This window comes from Mirounga angustirostris, unplaced genomic scaffold (genome assembly GCF_029215605.1).
Source record: "Mirounga angustirostris isolate CCGP_5_RB_7025 unplaced genomic scaffold, mMirAng1.0.hap1 SCAF_1, whole genome shotgun sequence".
Classification (NCBI taxonomy): domain Eukaryota; kingdom Metazoa; phylum Chordata; class Mammalia; order Carnivora; family Phocidae; genus Mirounga; species Mirounga angustirostris.
This window is the reverse complement of record NW_026991709.1, coordinates 59,045,941-59,071,464: the sequence shown is the minus strand read 5'-3', so window position 1 is coordinate 59,071,464 and position 25,524 is coordinate 59,045,941. Positions and strand designations below refer to the sequence as shown.

The window sequence follows — 25,524 nt, the reverse complement described above, 5'->3', positions numbered from 1 at the left end:
CCTCATAACCGCGCTCTAAGGGTCAACGAGATATATAAGGAAAGCATTTACAAGGTGACTGGTACGTTAAAAATGCTCTCCATAGGTTATGGTTATTATTATTTTTATTATGTGCTAGCATGGCCTTAAGGCCCCTAATTATATAATTTAAAGAGACAGATACATTGCTGAATCTCCTTGGATTCTGCATTTAGTGTGAGTGCACTTAAAACAATGGACCACAGATGAAATAAATGTAGAAAAAAATTCTTTTCCAATGGAGAACATTTCTAGTACCATGGAAATTTAATAGGTTGCCTAACAGACTCACTAGTATTTACAGGAAACAAGACAGTATATTTTTTTAATTAAAAATGTTTATTGGCTATTGACTTTAATTGACTTACATTAAAGGAAAAAAACATTTTTTCCAAATGTGCTAATAAGAAAAAGACCCAGAAAAATGAACAATGCTTGAGCAGAACACAGTGTTTTGAACATAAATAAAACTCATAAATTTTATATGGACTCTGGGATATTAATACTCTTCCAACAATGGATATGGCCTTGAACAGGAATATAAACATATGAACGAGTCTAGTCCAATATATTTCAAAGCAAGCAGATCCTTGAGAGCAGAACTCTTTCCTAACTACCCTTGCCATTCATGGAGAGACTATAGGAATGTCATGGACATTCCTAAATCATTAATAAAAGAAAAACATATAGATACCTAACACATAAAAATAGAGTAACCACATAATTAAAAACAATGTCAGTAATGCCCACTGAAATGAAAAAAATAGCAAAATATAGCCTAAGAATGTAAAACAAATATATTCCATGCTCCTACAAAAACAAAGGCATTTTTTTGGTTCTGTTGGTTGTTTTTACAAAAACTATGTGTGAATGTACTCTTACAGAAAACATGACAAATATAGAAAAGCCCAAGGAAAATAAAAATCACCTGTCACATCAGCACGAATGTCACTCCTTTGGTGAGAGCAGAAAAAACTCATAGAATCAGAGATGATCCAGGAAGGTCTTCCCAGTCTCAGGATCTGCTGATGCCAACTCACCAACCACTTCAGAAGTCACAGGCCAAACCTCTTTCTAGGCTCTCAAACATCTCGACTGTTGCCTGATTCCTGGTACCACTGCACTTTTCACTAGGCCAACAGTGATCAGTAAACAAGGACACAAGAAGGTTATGACTGTCATTGACAACTTTTTGTTCCCCCAACATTACAGCTAGATAGAATCTTGGAAGTTCATGTAGTCCTACCCCCCATGCCTGACCATGTTTGTTCAGGAGGAAATAGGCATGGAGGGGTTAAGTGATTTGCCTGGTGTCACAGCTGAGTAGAACTGAAACCCAAGCTTCCATTTGCCAGGCCAGGGCTCTGTCCAAGTGAACACATGGTGAATGAATCTCCCCAACTGCTGGGGCTACAGTTCTTATGTGGTCAGACTATTAATGGCCTGAAGGGCAGACCAAAGTGGATCTGTATGACCAAATGAAAGCATCTAGGCAAACTTTCACCTCGTAACCGGCAATTGCATGGGCTCTCAGGAGACAAGTCACACATAGATCATGTGGTCAAACGAAGGTGCCCTGGGCCAACTGATCCTAGGAGCAATGTGTGAGCCCCACATTCCATGAAGATGCGAGCCTACTTAAGTCACCAGAACCTTTTCTGACTGACTGCAGCAGTGAGGCAGCTTGGAAGGCACAAGTGTCTAAGAGGCTCCTGAGAATATAAGGATTAAAACTAGGAAACTCTTAAAATTAGCCAGATTGCTTTTACAGTCAGCAGTCATGTGTCTACAGAAGTCATGCTGCTCGTGACCAATCATCCCTTTTCAAGCTCTGATCCAACTCTCTGAACCCACACAATCTCATCAACCCTGCTTCAGGGCTGCCCCTTCACAACTAAAGCTTTTGTCTTTGACTAAACGAATCTCCATTGACTGAAAGTTAGCACTGAAATATTAGAGGTCATGGTTCAATTCTTTCTGATCAGCTGGGGTCACTTAAGTCTTTGGAAGAAATCTCTTTACCCTCAAGTCAGCAGAGTTTGTTCAAACGTTCCTTATTTATAAGCAGATCCTATTCTCAAATATAAATGATTAAAGCTAAGATCATTTCTTGTTCTCTTCTTCCCACATTCCAACAGCGGGACAGGCTCAGTGTAAAGAGTCAGACTTGCGTATGCCAGGTCTCAAGATGCTTGCCTGCGGATGAGCTCTTTCAACTGTGACAGTCTGTCGCTTTTTAGTGCTTCCCGGATGGAGTGGAAAAATCCAAAATAGTGTTCAAAGTTGTGCATCATAAGCAGGACCCCAGCCAACAGCTCGTTGGTCACCAGCAGATGGTGGATGTACGCACGAGTATGATTCTTACAGCAGTAACAGGAACACCCTCTCACAAGTGGATCAAAGTCCTCCTGGTACCTGAGAAAGGAAGTTACAACAATAGTCGAGAAAATGAGGAATACAAGCGATCCACAGCCTTGGCTATCTATTCTGCTGGTACATAACCAATAATTAATAACCTCACTGGCAAATGTAGTGCTGGGCACCTGCTTAGGATGACAATGTGGTGAAAAGTTAACCTAGGGCACGATGAGTCAGGAGACTCGGGAATCTTCCCCTGACAGATCTAACTTCCGGGACTGAGGCTTACACAAGAGCATCAGGAGAGAGTCCCAGGGTCACTCCCTCATGCTGAGCTTTGTTAGTCACACTGTAATGGCACACAAGGACAATAAATGCTGTTCTGATGCATGACACACGTCTCCCACTCACCACCAGAACTAGTACAGAAGACATGGTACGACCTTTCACTTGCAGAGCTTTTGTGTGTGTGTGTGGACTGCAAAGCACTTTGACATACACAGTCTCACTTAACCTCTGCAAACACCTTTGAAGACAGGCATTTTTATTGTCACTTCCCAATGAAGACTACTAAGGGGGTCGAGAGGAAGGGCTCCCGAGCTACAGGGCCTTAGGTCTGATGCCCAGCTCACAACTCACTTGGGCAAGTCACTTAACTTGCCTCTGTGTCTTTGTTTTCTCATCTGTAGTGGTAATAACTATGATAACAGCATCTACCTTAGGGAGTTATTACAAGAATTAAGTGAGTTAATATAGCAAAGGATTCTCTCTCTGTGTCAAATAAATAAAATCTTAAAAAAAAGGGGGGGGGCCACCTGGGTGGCTCACTCTGTTGGGCATCTGCCTTCGGCTTGGGTCATGATCCCAGGGTTCTGGGATTGAGCCCCACGTCCATCATGCTCCCTGCTCAGTGGGGAGCCTGCTTTTCCTTCTCCCTCTGCCTGCCGCTCCCCCTGCTGTGCGCTCTCTCTCTCTCTCTGTCAAATAAATCTTACTATTAGCACCACGCTCTAACCAACTGAGCTAACTGGCCTGCTCATTGTCAAATAAATCTTAAAAAAAAAAACAAAAAACCCAAAGGATTTGTACACTGCTCGGCACATACTAAGCACTACATATGTGTTACTTTTTATCAGCTATTAAAAAGAAGTTAAGGGGCGCCTGGCTGGCCCAGTCAGTAGAATATGCAACTCTCGATCTCAGGGATGTTGAGTTCAAGCCCCACATTGGGCATGGAGCTTACTTTAAAAAAAAAGGAAGTTAAATGACTTGACCAAGGTCACAGAGCCAATGAGCAGTGCTAGGCTCTGAACTTCAAGTCTAGTGCTGACAATAAAAGAACTACAATTTCCAGTTACACCTATAATGTGAGAGAAGTTTAGTAGTAACCCATTTATATTACCCTAGCATTTGAAAAACAGAAATGAATCTCCTTGTCTATTTTTCAAGTTAAATGTAGTAAACATCACCATTTCAGACCTACAATCAAGAAGCCTCTATAGAATATAGATCAGACCTAGGATTTTCATATTCTTTCATAAATTTTCAAGTCTGTACTATTCCTAGATGGACATAAATTAAATCTGAATCCCTAGAATGTTCCTTTACATAAGACAAAAAACACCCCAGCACTAAAGTGAGAATACCAAACTCACAGAAAAACCTCTCAGCGGTTCACTAATAATTACAACTTTGGGCCAAATACAAAATTACAAGATATCTTAGTTCATTCTTTATAGAGGGAAATATTTTATTAAGATTTATGACCTGTATATAACCAAGATGACTTAAGTTCCTTAGAATTGAAACACTTTGTTGTTTTTTATCTTTAAATCTTTATTTTGCTCTGACATTATTTAAAGTAATCAGAAAGAGTAAAAGACACCAGACAATAGATTTGGTCTAATCTTTCTGACAGCTCTTCTAAAACACCACTTTTCTAGCCTCGGTTTTCTGACAAGACAAAGTACACAAACTCATCTGCAGAAAAAATGAGTTTTTCTGGAACTGAATTTAAGAAGGCCCAAATAATATCCAACTATAAATATTTTATGAAGTCATAAACTGAAAAGGGAACGGTTACATAAACTTTTAAAACAGACTAAAATTAAAAAGTCAGAAATCAAAATCTAAAAAAAATTCCTTACTTTTTTTCCTTCAGATTAATTTCAAATGATGTCATTTCTTGGTTGCAACTGGTTGTTTTAATTTTCTTTGTTTGATCCACATATTTTATTTCTTCCTGTATCCCATTTTGTTGTAATACTGAAGGACAAACCAACAACAAGTCTTGAATAAAAATCAGATAAAGACTGGCCATTGGGAGATTATTTCAGTAACTATTTTATGGCCTTTGACCCTGTAAATTCCATTCATGAGAATTTATCCTAAGGAAATGACATAAGAAAAGTAGTAATATGGGTCAAGATGATCACTGACATATTCTCTATAACATCAAAACTTGGAGATTCAACAATGTCTAAGCAAACTATGGTTACAAGTAGATAATATATAATCTTACTGTCAAAGAGTGATTTTAAGAAAACAGTTGGGGAGAGTGTGTGTGTGTGTGTGTGTGTTTGAGAGAGACAGAGATAAATTTGTGAGTGTATATTGGAGTTATGTCTCATCATCATATCCATGCAAATTAATTGTGCTTTGTAACTGCTTATGTTCCAAATAGATTAAAAGTACAATATGGTTTTAATTTATGTATTTTATGGGGACCCTAGCCTTCCAGGGAACTCAGATTATCCAGAACTATATGGGGACTTGAGTTGTTCCCTTGAACTCTTTAAGAAAGAACATTCCTGGATATATAAGGAAAACACCAGTTACTATGCAAAGAGCCAGCTGTCTTGAACAAGGGCAAGTAGAGAAGTTTTATTGGGAAGGAGTAGTAACAAACGCAGGGTCAGCCCAAGGAGAATGGGCAGACAGTCCTAAGAAGGTAATTTTGTTCAGATCAAAGGAAAGAGAGAAGTGACCTGAGCACTGAGCAGAGGACTATTATAATTTTGCTGCCATGAATTTGCATGCTGATGTGGGAAACCACAATAATGCCCTGGCTTTCTGGAAAATCCTTATCACTAGGGGGAACTATATTAGTTCCTATATTAGGCAACTTATTCCTTTGTAATTTTCACTTTGCAATTAACAAAAGACTTTAATTTACTACATATACACACACACAAATATGATTAATAATAATACTTTAGTGGAAAATGTTCAAACTATTTCAATTTTCCTGATCATAAAGAAACAGCTTTCTCTAGCCAAAAAGGAATTTGTCTGTTCTGGAGAACTCAATATCAGGTTCTTATGTTTTACATATTCATGGTACAGAATGATTAACAGTTACCCATGTCCTTGTGGAAATAATTAAGCTTGTAAATGAACATTTATAGTGTTTGTGGTATGCTTTTCCACCCGTATACATTATGTTCTAGGCAGTTTAAAGGACAGCAAAACTGACCTCTTATATATAAGAATTTGACCAATCTGATTTATTTTGTTTCCAGAAGTAATTCAATTTCTGTTAATTGTTAGATTACTTTACAAAACTGTAACATCTTCTGGATGAAATTTTAATAACTTGTGGGGAAGAAAATGAATCTTTAAGGAAGTCTCTGGCCCAAGCTAAATGTAGGGCCAGCAGTGACAGAGGAGGAATTCAAAGGACAGCAGGAAATGGGAAAGGAAATCACACCGGTGAAGGCCAGAGGGCAGACAAGGCATGCAACACTCTCCAGAAAAACTGGGTAGATACTCTAAGGGACCCCGGCCCAAAGCCCATATCCCAACTCTTTTTCTATTGTCAGTCAAATGTCAGACTCTGAAACTGATATTCTTGACTTCTGAATAACTAAGCAATACAAGAAAATGGTGGTGCTTCAAAGAATATTAGCTTTCACATCCCTGTGTGTAAAAAAACCAAAAAACAAAAAAAGCAAAAGTAACACTAGGATCAGAGGGGGTGAGAGACTCCCTGAATTCTGATAGCATGGGGTTTGCAAAAAGCAGACAAGAACTCTTTTGTGAAAAACTAAATTAACTTTTACTAAGTAGTTCAAAGGTTTTCTGTTCTTAGATTTTCATCACTATTCACTCTGAATGTTCTTTTTTCAGATTGTTAATAGAAAGGGTTTTGTTTTTCTTGGTTCTGCTCACTTTAAGATCACTCCATAATATTGAGGAGCTACGGTTTTGTATGCCAACATGCCAGAGCATACAGATAAGAAACAAACATGGTAGTTTTATAAAAGGCTGGCGTTATAGTATGCACATATTTCTGGCTTGTGATTCAAGGCCAGTAATGAAAAGGAAATAGAAGAAACTTAAGGATAACAGAGACTAACTTCAGAAGACCTACGTGTCTCTTCAGGGTTCGGCTGGTAATCAAAGCTGAAAGTCAGGGCACATCCCCGCTCTGTCACTTGATAAGGGAAAAAACTCTCAAATAAGTCCACTCCCCTTTCAATACACTCGAGGACCTCATCTGGCCGGCTGACTCCACAGATTAGCCTGTGAAAACAACAGTAAGAACAGTGATATGAGGACAATGCCAGGAATGGAAGCAGAGACTCTTCCCAGAGGGCGTTAAAAGTAGTAATAATGAGGGCACCTGGGTGGCTCAGTCGGTTAAGCATCTGCCTTCAGTTCAGGCCATGATCCCAGGGTCCTGGGATTGAGCCCCATGTCCAGCACCACGCTCAAGTCCACTTCTCCCTCTCCCCCTTTCCCTCTCCCTCTACCCCTCCCCCTGCTCATGCACACTCTCTCAAATAAAATCTTTAAAAAAAAAAAAAAGTAGTAATAATGAAACCCACCAACCACAGTTGCATGGCAGACAACAGATAATAAGGTGTGATAGAAAGGACATAGGACTTTGACAGCAGAGAGACCTGGGCTCGAATCCCAGCTCTGCCTTTTATTTACTTACTGTGCTATTTGGGGAAGGTTTCTTAACCATTCTGGGTTTTAGTTTTCTAATCTTAAAAACAAGAGCAGTAATACATACCTCACAGATTTGTTGTAAAGATTAAGGAGATATTTGAAAAAGCACACTGTGGAGTTTCGGGTCCCAAAGAGAAGTTCAATAAAGGTTAGTTTCCTTTCCCCTCCCATTCCTTCTAAACAACCTCCCTAGTCTTCAACTGAACTTTACAGCCTGTGTATCCATGACATAAGACTTTTTTGAGGGTGCAAAGCTATATGTCAACTATACATCAATTTTTTTAAAAAAATTTTTTAAAGAGTGCAAAGCTGTGTGCTTTATTTCCCCCTCAAATACTTTCCATGTTTTAACTGTATTTTGCCTAGAATTCTTTTTCATAATTGGCTCAAGAAAGATATTTTTTATCTACTGTATTCTTTATAGGTTCATTTGCAAAGCAACTCTTGCTCTCAGAATTTCAACTCTGCCCATATGATCTGAGACTCTATTTGACTTTCTTTATTCTTCTTTTATTTTCTCCATTAATAAAGAGTCTGCATGGTGGGATGAGATGGTATTTTCAGAGGTAATCGGTAAGGCATTCTGGGAGTTATCATACCACTCAACCGGGTTTTGCCACTAAAACAAGAGGGGGAGGTGCACTTGATCAGGGTTGGCTGGCTGGCTGGCTGCTATCTTTTGTTTGTTTTTCTACCCATAGTCCCTTTTATAAACTGGTGGAGAAAAGCTTACAGACTCCCTGATTTCTAAGAGAAGTCCAAAAAAGGCTTATGTAATATTAAACAACCAGAACACTTAAATATATGCCGGTTTTTCTGACTACAGTTTCCTTCAACTAATGTAATGTTTTAGAACTCCCCTCCAACTGAAGCTGGCATTTCTACGCACATTATAGAATGAAAACAATCCCAGCTCTCAAATCCAGTAACAGACATCTGTGAGCACTTAGCTCAAAGAAGTCTAGAAAAAACTAGAAATACTAGTGGTGAATTGTTATCTGCATCAGAACAAAATCAGCACAGGATGGGGAGCAATGAACACAAGAGAGCTAGGTTAAAACTGGGGGGCAAGTACTGCCCGGGCTACTGGAAGTATCTTGCTCTGGCTGATGTTTCCAGGTTGTATTCATGTGTAAAAATCCATCAAACTGCATATAAGATTCACACACCTTATCGCAAGTTATACCTGGATTTTTTTTTTAAGTGGTAAAATTTACATATACTATATACCATTCAACAGCCTGAGGGGCATAAAGCAGCATCCTATAATCAAACCCCTTAACAGATCTGTAGGAAAAAATCATGAATATTCATACCAAGTTGGATGAAAGACTAGGGATTTAAAACAAAAAGAAAAGAAAAAAAAAGAAAAATGTGGGTAGTCTAATAAGACATCAGCTGCACTCAGAACCTTGGGATTTTGAGCTTTGAATCTTGCAGATCGCTTCTCTACACCAGTATATAGTGAATCCCGTGTTTATGGAAAGGACCAGCCCCATTAGTGTTGCCAGTCCTCTTGATTTCAAAAAAGTGACTTAACAACCTGCCTCAAATCTAAGAACTTCTTCAACGTCCTTATTATTACTACAGCCCATGTTCATTCTGCTAGGCACCCAAGATCTGTCCTCAACTTTCCTTGATTAAGGCCAGAGTTCCCCATGATTTTATACCTGTCCCCAGGCACCATGGTATAATGAATAAAGAACAAATTTGCATTTGGCATAAAAATGAGGTGAAACAGTATAACACTTGCCCTCACTTATGAAGATCAAATAAACTAATTCAGGGGGCGCCTGGGTGGCTCAGCCATTAAGCATCTGCCTTCGGCTCAAGTCATGATCCCAGGGTCCTGGGATCGAGCCCCACATCGGGCTTCCTGCTCCGCGGGGAGCCTGCTTCTCCCTCTCCCACTCCCCCTGCATGTGTTCCTGCTCTCGCTATCTCTCTCTCTGTCAAAATAAATAAATAAAATCTTTTAAATCAGTCAGTCAATAAAATAAACTAATTCACATGGCAATTTTCCTCATCTATGTTCTGAAATTGAAGGTGGGACAGCTGTGATGGAAACTCACTCCATAGTCTGCTTCAGCAGACTCAGCCCAGAAAGGACATAATCAGTTCATCAAAAGACATGCCCATGTAGAGATTCTGCATAATACACAACACCAGCACTCCTGCCCTGCAGCCCACAAGGCGTGGCCTGCATCCTAACTGAACACTAGCCTTGGTTTGTCTTCCGGCAGCTCTGCGGTGACTGATGACAACAAGTACAGTCTAGTTTCCAGGGTTGCTGGATTCCCTTGAAAGCCATCCAGAAGGAAGCCACCTACGGGCCGCTTGGCGGTCTCCCGTGCTGACCTCAGCCTCTCCTCCATCACGTCTCCACCTTCAATCACTCCAATGATGGTACTTTTCTGAAGGACCTAAGGGGAGAAAGGACTAAATGCTTTTAACTGTTTCCAATAGTGGAGACCTTCATTTAAATGAACTTCACATGGAAGAGATCTTGGTGCAGCTGCTACAGTTGAAGCATGAGAGGGGGATGGGGCTCCCTCCTCCCCAAAACACACCACTTGAAAGCCACCCAAATAGGTAAGAAAAGAGAAACTGAGCAATCAGTACATGCAGTCATGTTTGAGCTTAGGTTAAATTAAACACACACTGAGCAAGTATGAGAGGGAAAGGACAAAAGTATCAGTTTTCATTCGTTTAAATGACTATCCAGGCCCACTTTAAGCTACCTCCAAGTCTCTCTGTTAGAGATAACTTTAAGAACTCTGTGGTTAGGATAACTGACAATCCATTTGGAAAAAAATAAACCTACACTGCACACCATCCTCAAAAATAAATCCCAGTGGCCCTCTAATCTAAACATACAGAAGAGTTACCCGAGTCTCAAAAAGATATATTCAAGTTTTCATAGTCTTGGAGTAAGGAAGGCCTCCCTAAGCAAGCTAAAGCTTACCAGAAAAGGCTAATGTATTTAAGTACAAAACTTCTCTAGTGAAATGGTGAAAATAGTGAAAAACTTCTCTAGTGAGACAAAGGCAAAGGAGAGCTCACTGCGCAATGAAATAGACAAATACTATAGGAAACCTCCAACAAATCTTCTATGGAAATGACAACCCCATAGAAATCTGGGCAGATATGTGAATATGAACTTCAGAAAAGTAAATGTGAATACGCTGTACACATGTGGAGAGCTAACTAAAGCTCACCAGGAAGGAAATACAAATTAGAAATAGTTAGATACCACTTTTGCCCATCACTCTGAAAAAATAGTTAAAAGACAGAAAGCAACACTGTAGAGGTAAAGTATTAGAGAAATGACACATACTCTGATAACCAGAGAGAGTAAAGATTAGTTCAGCTTCTTGGGAGAGCAAGTAGACAACACTTCTCAAAATGTCAATGCTTTGGGTGCCTGGGTGGCTCAGTTGGTTAAGCGACTGTCTTCGGCTTGGGTAATGATCCCGGGATCCTGGGATCGAGTCCCACATCAGGCTGCCCCTGCTCTGTGGGGAGCCTGCTTCTCCCTCTGCCTCTGCCTGCCACTCCCCCTGCTTGTGTGCTCGCTCTCTCTCTGTGTCAAATAAATAAATAAAATCTTTAAAAAAAAAAAAGTCAATGCTTTTATCTTTACGTCCTAAAATTCCACTTCTAAGAATCATTCCTACAAATATATTCATTCATATGCATCAAGGTATATTTACAAAATGTTTAGAATAATGAAAAACTGGAAACTTACATACATCAATAGTGTAAAGGCTTACAGGAATTATGATACATTCACAGTATGGCTTTCTACACAGGTGTTTTAAAAATAATGCAGTAGAGGGACGCCTGGGTGGCTCAGATGGTTAAGCGTCTGCCTTCGGCTCAGGTCATGATCTCGGTGTCCTGGGATCGAGTCCCGCATCGGGCTCCCTGCTCAGCAGGGAGCCTGCTTCTCCCTCTGCCTGCCACTCCCCCTGCTTGTGCTCTCTCTCTCTCTCTGACAAATAGATAAATAAAATCTTAAAAAAAAAAATGCAGTAGATATAGCAATGTATGCACTGACAGAGAGTTTTGAGATATTGCTAAACAAAACAAGCACATTTCTGAACATATGATCATACTCATGTAATGAAAACCCCATACAGTAATGCATGTATGTAAAAACTATGTGTATGCAACTAAAAAGTAAAAATGCAAATCAAGAGTGGCTCTCTGGTAGAAGAGAGGATTGGGGAGAAAGCCTGGAATGCGGTGAAGAGGGAATTTTGCTTCTCAGTTTAAGTAGGAGGGACACAATCAGAAAGAACCCTTGGGCAGCTGTGTGGAGAATGAATTAAGAGTGAGTATGGCTAAAGGATACGTAGGAGGCAAGTTTCATAATTCAGGTGAAAGACAAAGAAGACCCAGGCTAAGGCAGTGGCAGTGAGTGAAGGGGAAGGACAGGATCTGAAACTCCCATCAGAAGGTACAATCAACAGGGGCACCTGGGTGGCTCAGTCAGTTGTCAGTTAAGCGTCTGCCTTGGACTCAGATCATGATCCCGGGGTCCTGAGATCGAGCCCCACGCCGGGCTCCCGACTCAGTGGGGTTGGGCTCCCTGCTCAGCAAGGAGTCTGCTTCTCCCTCTCTCTCTGCCCCTCCCCCTGCTCATGTTCTCTCTCTCTCTCAAATAAATAAAAATCTTAAAAAAAAAAAAAAAGAAGGTACAATCAACAAACTTGACCATTTACTTGCTCACGGAGAGGATGAAAAGTCTAGGATGACTCCTGGCTCCTGTTCTAGAAGTCCAGGGAGAGACTGGGAAGAGCAAAGACAGGGAATCCTAGGAAAAGAGTGGAGAATGAGGCAAGATGATCATTCTGTTTTGTGCATTCTGAGTTTGAGGTCATCAGTCATCGAGGACACGTGTGATACCAATGTGACGACCCAGGCTGGAACAGCAACCCTGGCACACTGCTGCCACTCCCCACAGCAGACATGGGTGACAGATAGGTACTCTCTTCCTGTTGCACCCAGGCACAGCTCCAAGCACCTTGGGATCAAACCCATTTGCCATCCCTGGCCCAGGAAATATGTGGAGAAGAAAGCCAACACTAGAACTTTGGGGAGCTTCAGTATTCAAGGGCGTTCAGAATAAGAAGATCCAGTGAGTAAAAAAGGAAGAAATCACAGGAAAAGGGAAAGATGTATGCAGACATACAAAGCAGGTAGCTAAATGGGCCTGCCCCTTTACGTGACTGGCATAGCCCTAACCCCTGCCTGAGGAAAGGCCCAAGAATTTTGGCATTGGACAGGACATCCAGCCCAAAAGGGACCTCACCCGCTGTGTCAAATGGCCCTGCTACATCCAGCTGCAGTGGCAAAGGGCTTTTCTCTATAAACATCTGAAAGTACATCCTGCAATTAACCAGTTCACCCAAGACCTTGGCCTTGGACCGCCAAACAACTAATCAACCTGCTTAAGCCGGCCCACAAATACAGAGCAGAGACCAAGCAAGAGAAGAAGCCAAGATTGTTGGTCCGGGCTGAGAAGAAAGCTGCCAGCAAAGGGGATGTCCCCACTAAAATGCCGCCTGTCCTTCCAGCTGGGGTTAATAGTCACCACATTGGTGGAAAATAAGAAGGCTCAGCTGGTAGTGACTGCACATGACGTGGATCCCATTCAGCTGGTTGTGTTCCTGCCTGTCCTATGTCATAAGATGGGGGTTCCCTCCTGCATTATCAAGGGGAAGGCCAGGCTGGAGCATCTGGTCCACAGGAAGACCTGCACCACTGTTGCCCTCACACAGGTTAACTTGGAAGATAAAGGAGCTCGGGCTAAGCTGCTGGAAGCTATCAGAACCAATTACAGTGACAGATATGATGAGATCTGCCATCACTGGGGAGGCAATGTCCTGGGTCCAAAGTCGGTGGTTCACATGGCCAAGCTGAGAAAGGCAGAGGCTAAAGAACTGGCCACCAAACTGGGCTAAGTGTGCACCATCGAATTTTCTGTACGTAAAAGTAATAAAAAGTTCTCTTTCAAAAAAAAAAAATCTAGGACACATGTAAGTGTAAAAGAGGGCGCTATTAATAATCATGTCAAGAAAACAGCATGATCATGGGATAGAAAGAGGGACCACCACACAGCAATAATGTGAAATGATAAAGCTGACTAGCATGGAAGAGGGACTTGAGGCTCATCCGGCTGTTCTAATAATCATGCTGTCACACTCCCTGTCCTCCTTTCTACTCATGTAAACATTATTACTCACCCTACAGGGATAATGATTGACTCAAAACAATTGCTAGTGAGCAACACTAACAATTAGGACCCACGGCAATGTCCCCACGCTGAACTCTTACTGCGGATACGAGAGTTCTATTCAGAATGACAACTAAGTTTCCTCCAATCATTTTATGTATACTAACTTTATCAGCCAATTATATTTTTTATTGGTACACTCAAGATAACAATGTTCCTCAACCTCAGTGCACTTTGCCACAGTGGGACCTGATCATATTGCTCAGGATTACTCCACATAAGTGATCTGAACACTGAATTCTCCCCTCCGGTCACACCTTCTCTTCTCTCACCAGCTCTGTTCTCTCGTGACTACATCCTTTCCCAGCTTCATTCACTCTGCTACCAGGATATCTGATCTACCACCACAGCTTCATCCTCCCCAGCCTGTCAATACCAGCCACCATCAGCAAACATTTACTGAGGGCTCACTTATGTCAGGCATTCTGCTACATGATGGATACAAAAAGGACACTCAAAAACTGAGTTTAAGGAGGTCACAATCTAATAAAGATAAACGCCATTAAGAAATCATTGCACTATGAGTATATAGCTCCAGTCAGAGCTATAATATAGCCACATACAAATGAAACGGGTGGCAAAGGATGAATAGAACTTCCTGGAAGGGTCAGGGACAGTTCCCTAGAACGATGAATGAAATGGAATGAGCTGGGTCTGGAAACAAGAGAAGCAATATGGCTAGAGATCAGAAAAAAAAAAAAAAAACAGTCCAGAAGGAAGTCCGTGTACAGCCTCAGCAAAATGAAACAGGGAAATGCCTCAGGGAACTGTGGGTGACTCAGAAGGGCCTCAAACACAGGAGAAAGCGGTCGGCACTGAGCTGGAGTAGGCAGAGGTCAGGTCACAGCAGCCTGTCCATGTCACATAAGAGTTGACACAGAGAGTCATTAAATTCTCTTAGGGAAATGGATATGGGCGATTTGTGTCTTATGAAGATCTCTCAGATAGCTGGGCTGAAGATGGATTGGATGGAAATGAGAAGAGACAGAGTAATTAAAAGGTAATGTCTACATAAGAGATGATGAGGTTATTGTGCCTCAAGGTGGTGCTAAGAAAGACGGGGAGGTGGGGGTAGATCCTAGATATATTCAGGGAGATGGAATCAAGAAGGAGCAAACAATTGGATATTAAATTGGGTATTAAAAGGAGCCTTGAATGTGGAATTTAAGAAACCAAACAAATGAACATAGGGGAAGAGAGGGAAAAATAAAATAAGACGAAATCAGGGGGCGCCTGGGTGGCTCAGTCGTTAAGCGTCTACCTTCGGCTCAGGTCATGATCCCAGGGTCCTGGGATCGAGCACCGCATTGGGCTCCCTGCTCGGCAGGAGGCCTGCTTCTCCCTCTCCCACTCCCCCTGCTTGTGTTCCTGCTCTCACTGTCTCTCTCTCTTTGTCAAATAAATAAATAAAATCTTTAAAAAAAAAAAAAGACGAAATCAGGAAGGGAGACAAAACATATGGGACTCTTAACTCTAGGAAACAAACTGAGGGTTGCTGGAGGGGAGGTAGGCAGGGGGCTGGGGTAACTGGGTGATGGGCATCACGGAGGGCATGTAATGTAACGAGCACTGGGTGTTATATGCAACTGATGAATCGCTAAACTCTACCTCTGAAACTAATAATACACTATATGTTAATTAATTGATTTTAAATAAAACTTTTTTAAAAAGGAGTCTTGAAAGACTCAAATTTCTGGGCTGAGGAACTTAGCCGCTATGAACTAAGACAGAGAGGAAAAGAAAGGTTTGAGGAGATCAGATACTGAGTTTGGTTTCCTCTGAGTTTGAGGTGCATGTGAGGGATACTCTAGTAGAACCCAGCTGCAGTCCACTTTATGTCATTCTGAAGCTAAGCAGAGAGAGCTTGGTTATCCACGCAATTTGCGAATTATTCAGCAATTAAAACCAAGGGGAGGTTGCCCAGGGAAAACACCCAGAGTGGGGAGAAAAGAGAGCCTAAGGCAGAATTCTGGAGAGTTAGAACACGTATGGCTCAGGACAAGAAAACAGGAGAGTAACAGAGACCAGGAAGTGAGAAGCAGGGAAGCAGGAGGAGGAGCAGAGAATGGCAGTAAGCCAGAGTTTCAAACAGCAAGGAGTGGTGGGTGCTGCAGACTTACCTCTGACTCTTCCTGTAGCCGTAGACAATTATCCAGGAATAGAAGCGATCGATCAACAGACTTCCTGGCTCTTTTTATGGAAGTTGCTTCCTCGCAAGATGCCTCTCCATCTGACAGACACTGGAACCAGTCTGGCTGAAGGGTCTGCTGAATTGCCATGAACTTGGAAGCAGTCATTTCCACTCGTCCCCCAAGACCCCACACGGACACAGACTGCCATGGAACAAAATGATGAGGAATCAGCAAGAGTGAAATGCAAATCAAAAGGAAATAATAAAATGATAAAGCAATACTGAATTTAATCCTTCCTTACAAATAGAGAGATGGTGGCATTCACTATCTTAGGCGTGGGGGGTAGAAGCTTCTTGTACTATATTCCAATTCTCCGAGCACCTTATAGCTCATAGAGAATCCTTCAGTGACCACACAGCCAGCTTCTGAGCTAGCCCCAAGAATTCTTTGGGATACTTTCCCAGCCCAGTCTTCCATTCTCCGAGACCGCACCCCATGCATGCTGTCTCTAAACACACCACAGACTTTGATTGTTCTCTGTCTTTGATCACATTGTTCCTTTTGGCTGAAATGCCCTCCCCCTACTTCTCTGCCTGGTAAAATACTATGCATCCTTCAAGAAAGGTCCAAATATCATCTACTCTATTGTGCCCCCCAAACCTATCTGGGCATAATCCATCACTCACTCTTCTAAGCTCTTGCAGCAATCTGTACTTATTTCTTTTATAGAAACGATAGTACTGAGTATCCCAATTCATGTCTGTGCCCCAAAAGCCTAGTCTAGGGCCTCACACATTATTGAAGGTTAGTAAGTTCTTACTGGATTGAGTTAGATACAGATACAAAGAAGTCAGAATGTATGTAAACATCTCTATAGAATGTTCTTTCTTTGGTTACTCCTTCCCCTATAGTATCTTTCTTCTTAGAAGAGACTGACAAGGACATGAATGGGGACACCACATAGAGTCTTTTTATTCTGGCCTAAGGCTTAAGAACACTGTTTAAATGAATCCTCTCTCCCTTACAAATGGGGTAGATAACTGAGGTAAAAATACCCTCTTTTGGATTAAAATTACAAAATAAAAAGAAGTTTAAAGCAGAAGATTCACTTAAAATACTTTTCTTAGGTAAGATTAATAGATACTGTTGACATCGATAAAGCGGGTGCAGGAAAAGTAGCTGCATTCGTAAAGCACCAGCATATATGGAGGGCTTGCCAGAATGTAGTCCGCAGGTACAAGACCAATGCGCCATGTCTCAGGTGGGGACTTTTAATGAAGTCCTTTTGATACTGTTCTTCACTAGCTAAAATCTCTGGCTGTGCACCCAGCTTTTTCAAATGCTGTTCTAAAAGCAAGCAGTATTACACGGAGATTCTACTATATATAGTTATACATGTGATAACACTCATCAGCAACTTTCCTAGCGCTTCCTGAGGTTGTTAAAACTGCAAATAAAGCATGGCACAAAAAAACTATTGCTTTCTACCATCATAGCAATTTCTTTTTTTGCTATGTACTTGACCCTCCTTCATCCCCAAATTTTTTTGCAACAATGAAAATGCTGAGGATATATTCCTTACCCCGTCTGCAGGCAGCCCTACTCTAATTCCTATAAACCACTCATCCCACTATATTCATCGAAATAAGGAGAAGGTATAAAGGGGTCAGGAATGGGCTAGCATCCCAGGCAGTGGGATCTAGCACTGGAAAGCTACAACAGGCTGACTTTCTGGGACGAAGCTGCAGCCTTGGAGGCCTTTCTGAGAACACACCTTGTTTGTTACATAACCGGCTGGGCAGGGGCTCACTGGATCATGCAGGGAACAGTACAAGAGTGATTCTGGCATGCCTGTATAAACATAAAAAAGAACTCTTGCAAACACTTACATCAACAATTACACTGTGTTGTAACAGAGAGCAGCTTCATATGTGTACTACTGGATAAAGTAAGTATCGCTAGACGTAGTAAACTGTTCATACCCGATCTTAGAATTATAAGAGGCCTGTCAACATGAATGAAAAGATTACCTTTAAAACCTACTCATCTGAAAAAAGAATTAAAGGTTCGTGTCTAATGACTGAGTTGCTACAAAGGAAAAGTGTTTCTTAAAGTATGAAATACAATAAAAGTGTTTAGTGGCATGTTATGTTGACCCTACTTGATTTGTTTTGAAGAAAAATATAATATCTAGTATGTTCATTTTAGGTACCATCCAAAGGAACAAGCTACTGGAAAGACAAAATAATATGGTCAAAAGCTAATCTGATTAATAATAAAGCTATCCCACATCATGGGACCCCGGGACAGAATTACAGGGAAGCTATAGCATACTGAATAAAAATGGATCGAATTCTCAGTAAGTTTCATTGACTCAAGAAGAAATTTCTTGGGTTCTTTAGTCAAAAATATAGTCATATAAAAAAATTTTTTTAAAGTGCTCACTAAACCATATGTGCTTAAATTTCCTATGCTACCTTATATTTTCATTAAAAAAAAAAAAAGGATTTCACTGAAAAAAGACCCAGAAGCAAGCAAAAAACAAAAAACAACTCTGCAGTTCTCCACCTATTTTTCCACAATTTCAATTATTATAGTTATCTCTAGAAAGCTTTTTAAGCTATTTTCACTTAATTATATGCTTGTATACTTTAAAACTGGTTTTAAAATTGGATTCAGTCCAAGGAAAACATTACATAAATCCTTCTACTTGAAAACAGGGCCTTGTGACCAACAAGTCGTTATGCAATTTCCCAGAGAAGCAGAGGACTGAATAACCAGTGGAAACAGAATTTTCATTCACTTAAGTGAGTCTTAGATATTGGGAGAAAGCTCAGGAGAAAGTGGTCTACAGAAGAATGAATTCTCTAGCTGCCACTGCGAAACTTTTCCTATAATCAAATGGACACATGCATCTGTATATAAAATCCTATTTCTGGAACAAAAGATAATATTAACATACCAGAATACAGCTATAGATAAACACTTCATCTTCTGCTTCATCTTACGTTTTAGGCTCAAACACGGCTAGACTGCTTTGCATCTTAGGTATGCCCCATGCAGTTTCTTACCTCTGGGTCTTTGCTCTGTGCCTGGGATGTCTGCCCACACCTGTCTGCCACCACCACTGCACCCACCTCCCGACCTGGCTAAGTCTTACTTTTCCTTGACTCAGATAAGTTACCCCTTCTTCCTCCCTCTCTCAAGAATCCTTTCCTTAGTCTGACCTCCGTCCACATGAACCCTACAGCAAGTTATGTGCTCCTCCCTCTGGGCTCTCCTGGTACATGTACATATTCCTAATCCTGCAAATGCGGTCACTGCATCCTACTAGAATTACCTATTTATCTTTATTTCAGACAGGCTCTGAGTTCCACTGCGGAAGCAACTGTTCCTACTCATCTCTGAATCCCCAATGCGTAGTTCTTAGATGCCCAATAAATGCTCATTAAATTAATGAATAAGTACATGTATGAATGAAAGATCAATCAACAGCGCCTCCAAACTTCAAATTAATATGTCATGAGGCAAACACAAATAACTTGATTTTTACCTATAAACTTTCCAATTCCTTCCTTATAGTCCGCCAAGATTTCATGGTGTTCTGCCCTGTAAGCAAAACAGAAAAATACATAATAATGAATCATTCTACAGACACTCTGTGCAACAACTGAAATCCACTTCCCTGCACCCATCAAGCTATGTGAGAGGAGGAGGAGTAGTAGTAGTAGTCTTGAACAAAAAAGGATGCCATATTCAAGAGTCCCAATTCATTAGGCTGTGTTTATTAGCCAGAGTACAGATCTTCAACTTACAAGTAGTGAGAACAGAAACTGGCAAAGATCAACTGCTTCCAAATGCCCAGATTTTCTTCCTCCCCTCTCCCCTTTAAAATCACTATTATTAACACAATATTGCAGTTATTTCATCATACAGCAGGTTCTTCAATTAAGCATAAAGTCAGTATGTACATTACATAAAATGATCTAAATCCATTAGTTTTGTTTTCATAATGTAGTACTAGCAAGTACATGTGCAGATACAGGGAAACATTTGAGGCTGGTGCATGAAGACAGCCTCTAGAGACCAAGTTTAGTTCTCACAGAGCATTCCCTGCCCTGTGCCCTGTCACCTCTGGGAGGCAATGAGGACCACCATACTGGCACAGTTGGGCCAGAGGAATAGTGAAGCAGCTCTGACATACAGGTCCGGCCTATGGCTTCCAGATTAGGGCCAGATGACGTATTAACACTTGACATCTGATTTCATTCTAAAAATCTATAAATTTTGTGCATATGATCAAAAAAGTCTTTCTCTTTACTGCACCTTATTAAGGTATCTGAGCTGCTGCCAGAGTTGATACTTAAGTGATCGGGTCTAACACTTACAACGAGGACAGCGTAAGCTGAGCCATGGCAGGAAGCCTGTGGATAGTATGCAGTGTCTGATGGGTCAGGTGTGGGGCAGAGCCGGTCTTGGTGTATAGAAGGCAGGCTGGAATGTCCATGGTGTGGTCCCCTGTTTTGCCCAGGTTTTTTATTTTTCCTAGGCGACAGCCATCAACTACCTTGGTAAGACTCAGCTTCATCCTAAGAGATTCCTCTACCTAATTAAGAAAAGAAGAGTAAATTCAGGAGTTCCATGACATCTAAAGGCTAAGCATTTTACAAAATAACCTACACGATGATGAATGACAGCATGTTTATTACTACTTCCAGTATACAATTGTTTTAGATATCAGGGAAGATATCTTTCCCCAAAGACCCAGAGCAAAATGATGACATCAACCACATTTAAATTCGGTCATGGAATTTTTGTCTACAATGATGAAAATCAAACAAATGGAAGGACAGGAATAAGGACTAATCACAGAAAGAGTGTGCATTCTTTTGCCAAAGGCTAGCTTTCAGCCCTGAAAATGTATATAGAAGAAGGCCACACTGCTTAGGCTATACTGATTACTGATTTGATCCTTTTTTTCCTTTCTTCAATTTGAGAGAATGCTAGGCAACATAGCAATTTCTCCTAATATGTTAAGTAAAGAAAGCAGGTTCCAAAACAGCATCCTGGTGTTTATTGAACTATATGTAACAATATGCATCAAAAGATAGAGATTATCTCTGAGAGGTAAGATTATTTTCCAATTTGTTCTTATATGGTGTCCAAATAGAAGTGAGAAACCACATGGAGCATACATGCAATTCATAAGCAATTCAGCTTTACTTTTATCAGGGATCTTGGCGACTAGTCCCTGGTCCTTTTGTGTAGCATGCCCTGGATCTTGTCTATACACCTAGCACAGATCCACCCTCAGGGTCAGGCTCAAACAAACCAATCTCAAAGACTGAACAACAAAATAAGAATGCACATTCTTTAATCTGAGAACCAAAAAAGGAAAGAGGACCAGTTCCTGTATTCATGCCCTATGGGGTACCACACAGGAATCCAAATGCCACACGAGCATATTATCTGGAGTAGGAAGGGTAAGTAATGATTTACATATCTATGTAAAGATAACTGAAAGGAAACCCACTGGTCCTCAGATTCCCCAAGGTTAGACACAGGGACTGTCCAAGAGGGAAGCAGCGGGGTGCCTGGGTGGCTCAGTCGCTGAGCATCTGCCTTCGGCTCGGGTCATTTCAGGGTCCTGGGATGGAGCCCCACGTCGGGCTCCCTGCTCAGGGGGAAGCCTGCTTCTCCCTCTCCCCCTCCCCCTGCTTGTGTTCCCTCTCTCGCTGTGTCTCTCTCTCTGTCAAATAAATAAATAAAAATCTTTAAAAAAAAAAAAAAGAGAGAAGCAGCAACTAGATCCGGAAGCCCAGACTCTTGGCTTCCAACACTTAGCTTTCTCTTAGGGACCTCTTAGACCTATCCTTGCGGAAGGAAACAATGAACATGTTCTAGGAGTCCCCATCTTCTAACAGAAGAGTTTCAATTGTGATTAATAATCCGCTCAATTCTGAAAGCATTTTCTCTTATCTCCCTTTCCCACTGTTCCCTCAATTGAAGAAACAGATTTCTTCATTCTTAACGCAAGGTCTGTCATTAGGTCCTTGGGAGCTCTAGAGGACACTGGCCATGTTCTTGGATGCAGAGATGGGTTCTCCTGTGATACAATGCACAAAAGTTTAATCCCCATATTTTTAAAGATAAAATTCAAAATCCTCAGCTTCATATACTGAACCCACTAGGTCAGCTAGAGAGGAGTATCCACTTGGCTCTCTCCATAGTGCAGGACTTTGATGCTATGTACTCACACCTGCTGTTTGGGGCTTCTTAAAAGTCCCATCCTAATGATGATAAATCAACATGTCACCAAACAAAAAAGCAAACAAGGAAAAGTGACGGCTGCATTTAAGAAAAAGTATTTTTTATTTATTTGACAGAGAGAGACACAGCGAGAGAGGGAACACAAGCAGGGGGAGTGGGAGAGGGAGAAGCAGGCTTCCCGCCGAGCAGGGAGTCTGATGCGGGGCTCGATCCCAGGACCCTGGAATCATGACCTGAGCTGAAGGCTGACGTTTAACCTACTGAGCCACCCAGGTGCCCCAAGAGAAAGTATTGTACTAGATAAATTGCTATTGTCAGTGATTCTCTGTAACATGAGAATGAATACAAATATTAGAGGGCATTAGAAAATGCCCTTCAGCTGGAAATCAACATTAAAAAAAAAAAAATCCAACTTTGCCCAGAGCTAGAAGAACTGCACTTTCCTTTCCCCATTCACTGTTCAGTTTATGATAATTTTTATTAGTGCACCCATTTTCTAAGGGCTCAAATACAAGTTTTTATCACGGAGTAATGTAAACATAAATACGCACATACACATATTCATGTACATGTTTTTTTAAAACATGCTTTGGGGGGTGCCTGAGTGGCTCAGTCATTAAGAGGCTTCTCCCTCTCCTGCTCCCCCTGTTTGTGTTCCCTCTCCCGATGTCTCTGTCAAATAAATAAATAAAATCTTAAAAAAAAAAAAATGCTGGGGCGCCTGGGTGGCTCAGTCGTTGAGCGTCTGCCTTCGGCTCGGGTCATGATCTCAGGGTCCTGGGATCGAGCCCCGCATCGGGCTCCCTGCTCCGCGGGAGGCCTGCTTCTCCCTCTCCCCCCTGCTTGTGTTCCCTCTCTCGCTGTCTCTCTCTCTCTCTCTCTCAAATAAATAAATGAAATCTTTAAAAAAAAAATGCTTTGGGAGGGATATAATCTAAACCAAGCAAATTTCTCAAGAAACAAACCAATAGTCTCCAAAATACCAACTGACTTTTATTTGCCTTCATCATCACCCTCTCCCCTGTGGGTCACTCACTGAAGGTATCTTCTAAGATTTGTGGTGTTATGCTTTTCTAAATATACATTCACACTTCACTTTTACAAAGGGAGTTCCGAGGAAAGTCTTAAGGAAAAACCATTAACAAAAGCCACCTGGAAATGGTTCATGGAAAAAAACTTTATCACTTTAAGGACAAGTGATAAGCTGGCAATGGATCTATGCCTTCACGAGGGCTAACAGAGATTCCCTGCACCTCTGGTAGCATTGTACTGACATGTCCTAACAGTTCCAGTGCCACACATGCCCCACCCCGCCTCCCCAGCATTCCCTCAGAAGAAGGGATTTCTAAATGTTTTTTAGATGAATTCTCTACTGACTGTCATGATTGTGATATGCTAAGGGAAAAGAGTAAGCTTAGGTGAGCACATTTTTTTTGTGAAAGAAAAACTGTATACATATTTATAAACACATATGTACACATACATGCTACAATGTTTATATATGCATAGAAAAAAGTCTGAAGGACTTCTAAACAATATGGTGCACTGAGTTGACTCAGAAAGACACAGAAATGATGGATTTTAAATTCTAGAAAACAATAACAGAAGATGAGACAGCCTATTCAGAGGTAGAGTATTCTAAAATCCTTATACTATTTGGGAGGGGGAGAGAGATAATGAATCATGTCAAACTGTTAAGCATGTGTGCCAAAATTTTTAAAGTAACCATTAAAAGATTAATGATGGAATGCATAATTTCTGAAACCATTGGTGAGGGATGGGGGATGATAAAAGAAAAACTGGTTAATACAATAAAAGGCAAGAAAGAGGAAAAGAGACCAAAAAGCACATCAAATATAGAAAATACAAAATAAGATGGTAGAAGTAAACCTAAATATGTCAGTGATCACGATATAAGTTAACAATTTCACATAATGACAATAGTAGCAGCTAACATTTATTGGGCATTTACTGTCTTTTCCATATTAACCCTGCTAAAATGTATCATCATATCGACCTTGTAAGACAGATGCTATTAAGTGCATTTTACATGAGAAAACTGAGGGTAATAGAGTCACCATCTGGGAAGTGGCAGAGCCAGGACTTAAATCATGGAAGTCTGGCTTTAGAGGTTGTACTCTAATAGGCTGATAGCCTATTAGAAGTCTCATCTTGTCCATACACATATGCAATGTTTATATTAATTGTAATGTTAAGATACAATTTTATAGTCATATTTTCCATTTTGCTATAGTGTTCTTGTTATTTTCTTTGTTTTCCCTTACCTTTCTTCTCTGCCTCTATCCATCCTCCCAGCCTCTACAACGTTTCTCCATACTCATACAAACATTTAAACATACTCGTGTATGGGAGGGGATTTTTTTTTTTTTAATGGAAACATACCACACTGTATGCACTTCTTTGCAATTTGCTTTTTTCCCAGGAGGAAATGGATATCTTTCCTGGAGAAGAGACACAGAACTAATTTATCCTTTTAAAATAACTACTTCATGATATTACATAAATTGGATGTGACACAATTTATTCAACCATCATCACCCTTCTGATAGACACTCAAGTTACAGAGCAGGTCCTATGATCTCTGCAATAGTACGAGGACACAACTTCCCTGATCTCATTTTCACCAATCTCAAGTCTAGTATAGTTTGTTTCCTGGCAAAGCTCTATGTTTACATTGATTTTTCTTCGTTACAATATTCCAGTGATTTAGGTTTGCCGATGAGTAAATCCGGGGTTCGCGTTATTAAAGTTTCCTCAGGTCATACAGCCACAAAGCTGGGTTCAAAGCTCCCACGTAAACCACTAACCTCTCCTTACAAATCCATGTATCCTAGGAAGTACTGCCTCCTGGAACATCTAAGTTCAGTCAATAGGATGGATTTTTCTTTACTCCATGGGCCCCCTCCACTGGCCCCAGACCTCGCGAAGCCCTTAGCTCAAGGATTCGAGATCGTCCAACCCTCCTAAGTATCATACCTGTGCAGTCCAGAAAACACTTCCGGCTGAGAGTCTGATTCTTGAGCAGAGGCCGGTGGAAAGGAGGCCCTTTTCTCTCTGAGATGCAGTGAAGCTTACACGATTTGGGAGAATCTGGACCTAGAGAAGCCAAGATCCACCAGGAGAGCCAGAAAAGGGAAGGAGAAACATGTCAGGGGTACAACTACAGTTACTGCAACACAACGAGTACGCGTCTGAGAGCGACGCGACTCATCCACCCGTGGTAGCCCCCATTCTAACAGGAAAAGGGGGCACTTACCTGCACACCTCCCACCTTGTTTTGGCCTTGAGACCCCTCAAACTCCTCGTATTTCGCTACCACGTGTCCGGCTAGCAGAATTCTCGGCCCCCTAAACCACCGCCTCCGCTGCAGAGCCAATCAGGGAGCACTGCGTCATCCCCGGGCGCCAGGAAAAGGCAAAGGTAATATCAAAAGCGAGCTCTGGCGACTGCGAGGCCGCGGGACCGCTG

The 25,524-nt window shown here is 41.3% G+C and overlaps 1 protein-coding gene and 1 long non-coding RNA gene across 2 annotated transcripts; one reads left to right on the top strand and one right to left on the bottom strand.

The window, feature by feature from the left end:
* Positions 1–344: 344 nt before the first annotated feature.
* On the bottom strand, positions 345–25,464 carry QTRT2 (queuine tRNA-ribosyltransferase accessory subunit 2). The gene is made up of 10 exons (XM_045902898.3): positions 25,313–25,464; positions 25,033–25,152; positions 20,154–20,371; positions 19,319–19,374; positions 17,540–17,616; positions 15,754–15,966; positions 9,556–9,755; positions 6,749–6,900; positions 4,524–4,641; positions 345–2,433 (listed from the first exon to the last, which is right to left on the bottom strand). Exons 3-10 carry the CDS (start codon positions 20,351–20,353, stop codon positions 2,202–2,204), a joined length of 1,248 nt encoding a protein of 415 aa, XP_045758854.1. The 5' UTR covers positions 20,354–20,371; positions 25,033–25,152; positions 25,313–25,464; the 3' UTR covers positions 345–2,201.
* On the top strand, positions 14,407–16,045 carry LOC123863396 (uncharacterized). The gene is made up of 2 exons (XR_006795548.3): positions 14,407–14,633; positions 15,772–16,045. It is a non-coding gene; the product is annotated as an uncharacterized LOC123863396 (long non-coding RNA).
* Positions 25,465–25,524: the final 60 nt, after the last annotated feature.

Excerpts from the sequence above, each read along its gene's own strand:
- QTRT2 (XM_045902898.3), bottom strand. The coding sequence starts at position 20,353 with ATGAAGCTGAGTCTTACCAAGGTAGTTGATGGCTGTCGCCTAGGAAAA. Across the intron at positions 19,375-20,153 it reads CAGCTTACGCTGTCCTCGTT|GGCAGAACACCATGAAATCT; the intron begins GTAAGTGTTAGA and ends TTTTGCTTACAG. Across the intron at positions 15,967-17,539 it reads CCGGTTATGTAACAAACAAG|TCTGTGTCCGTGTGGGGTCT; the intron begins GTGTGTTCTCAG and ends GTTCCATGGCAG.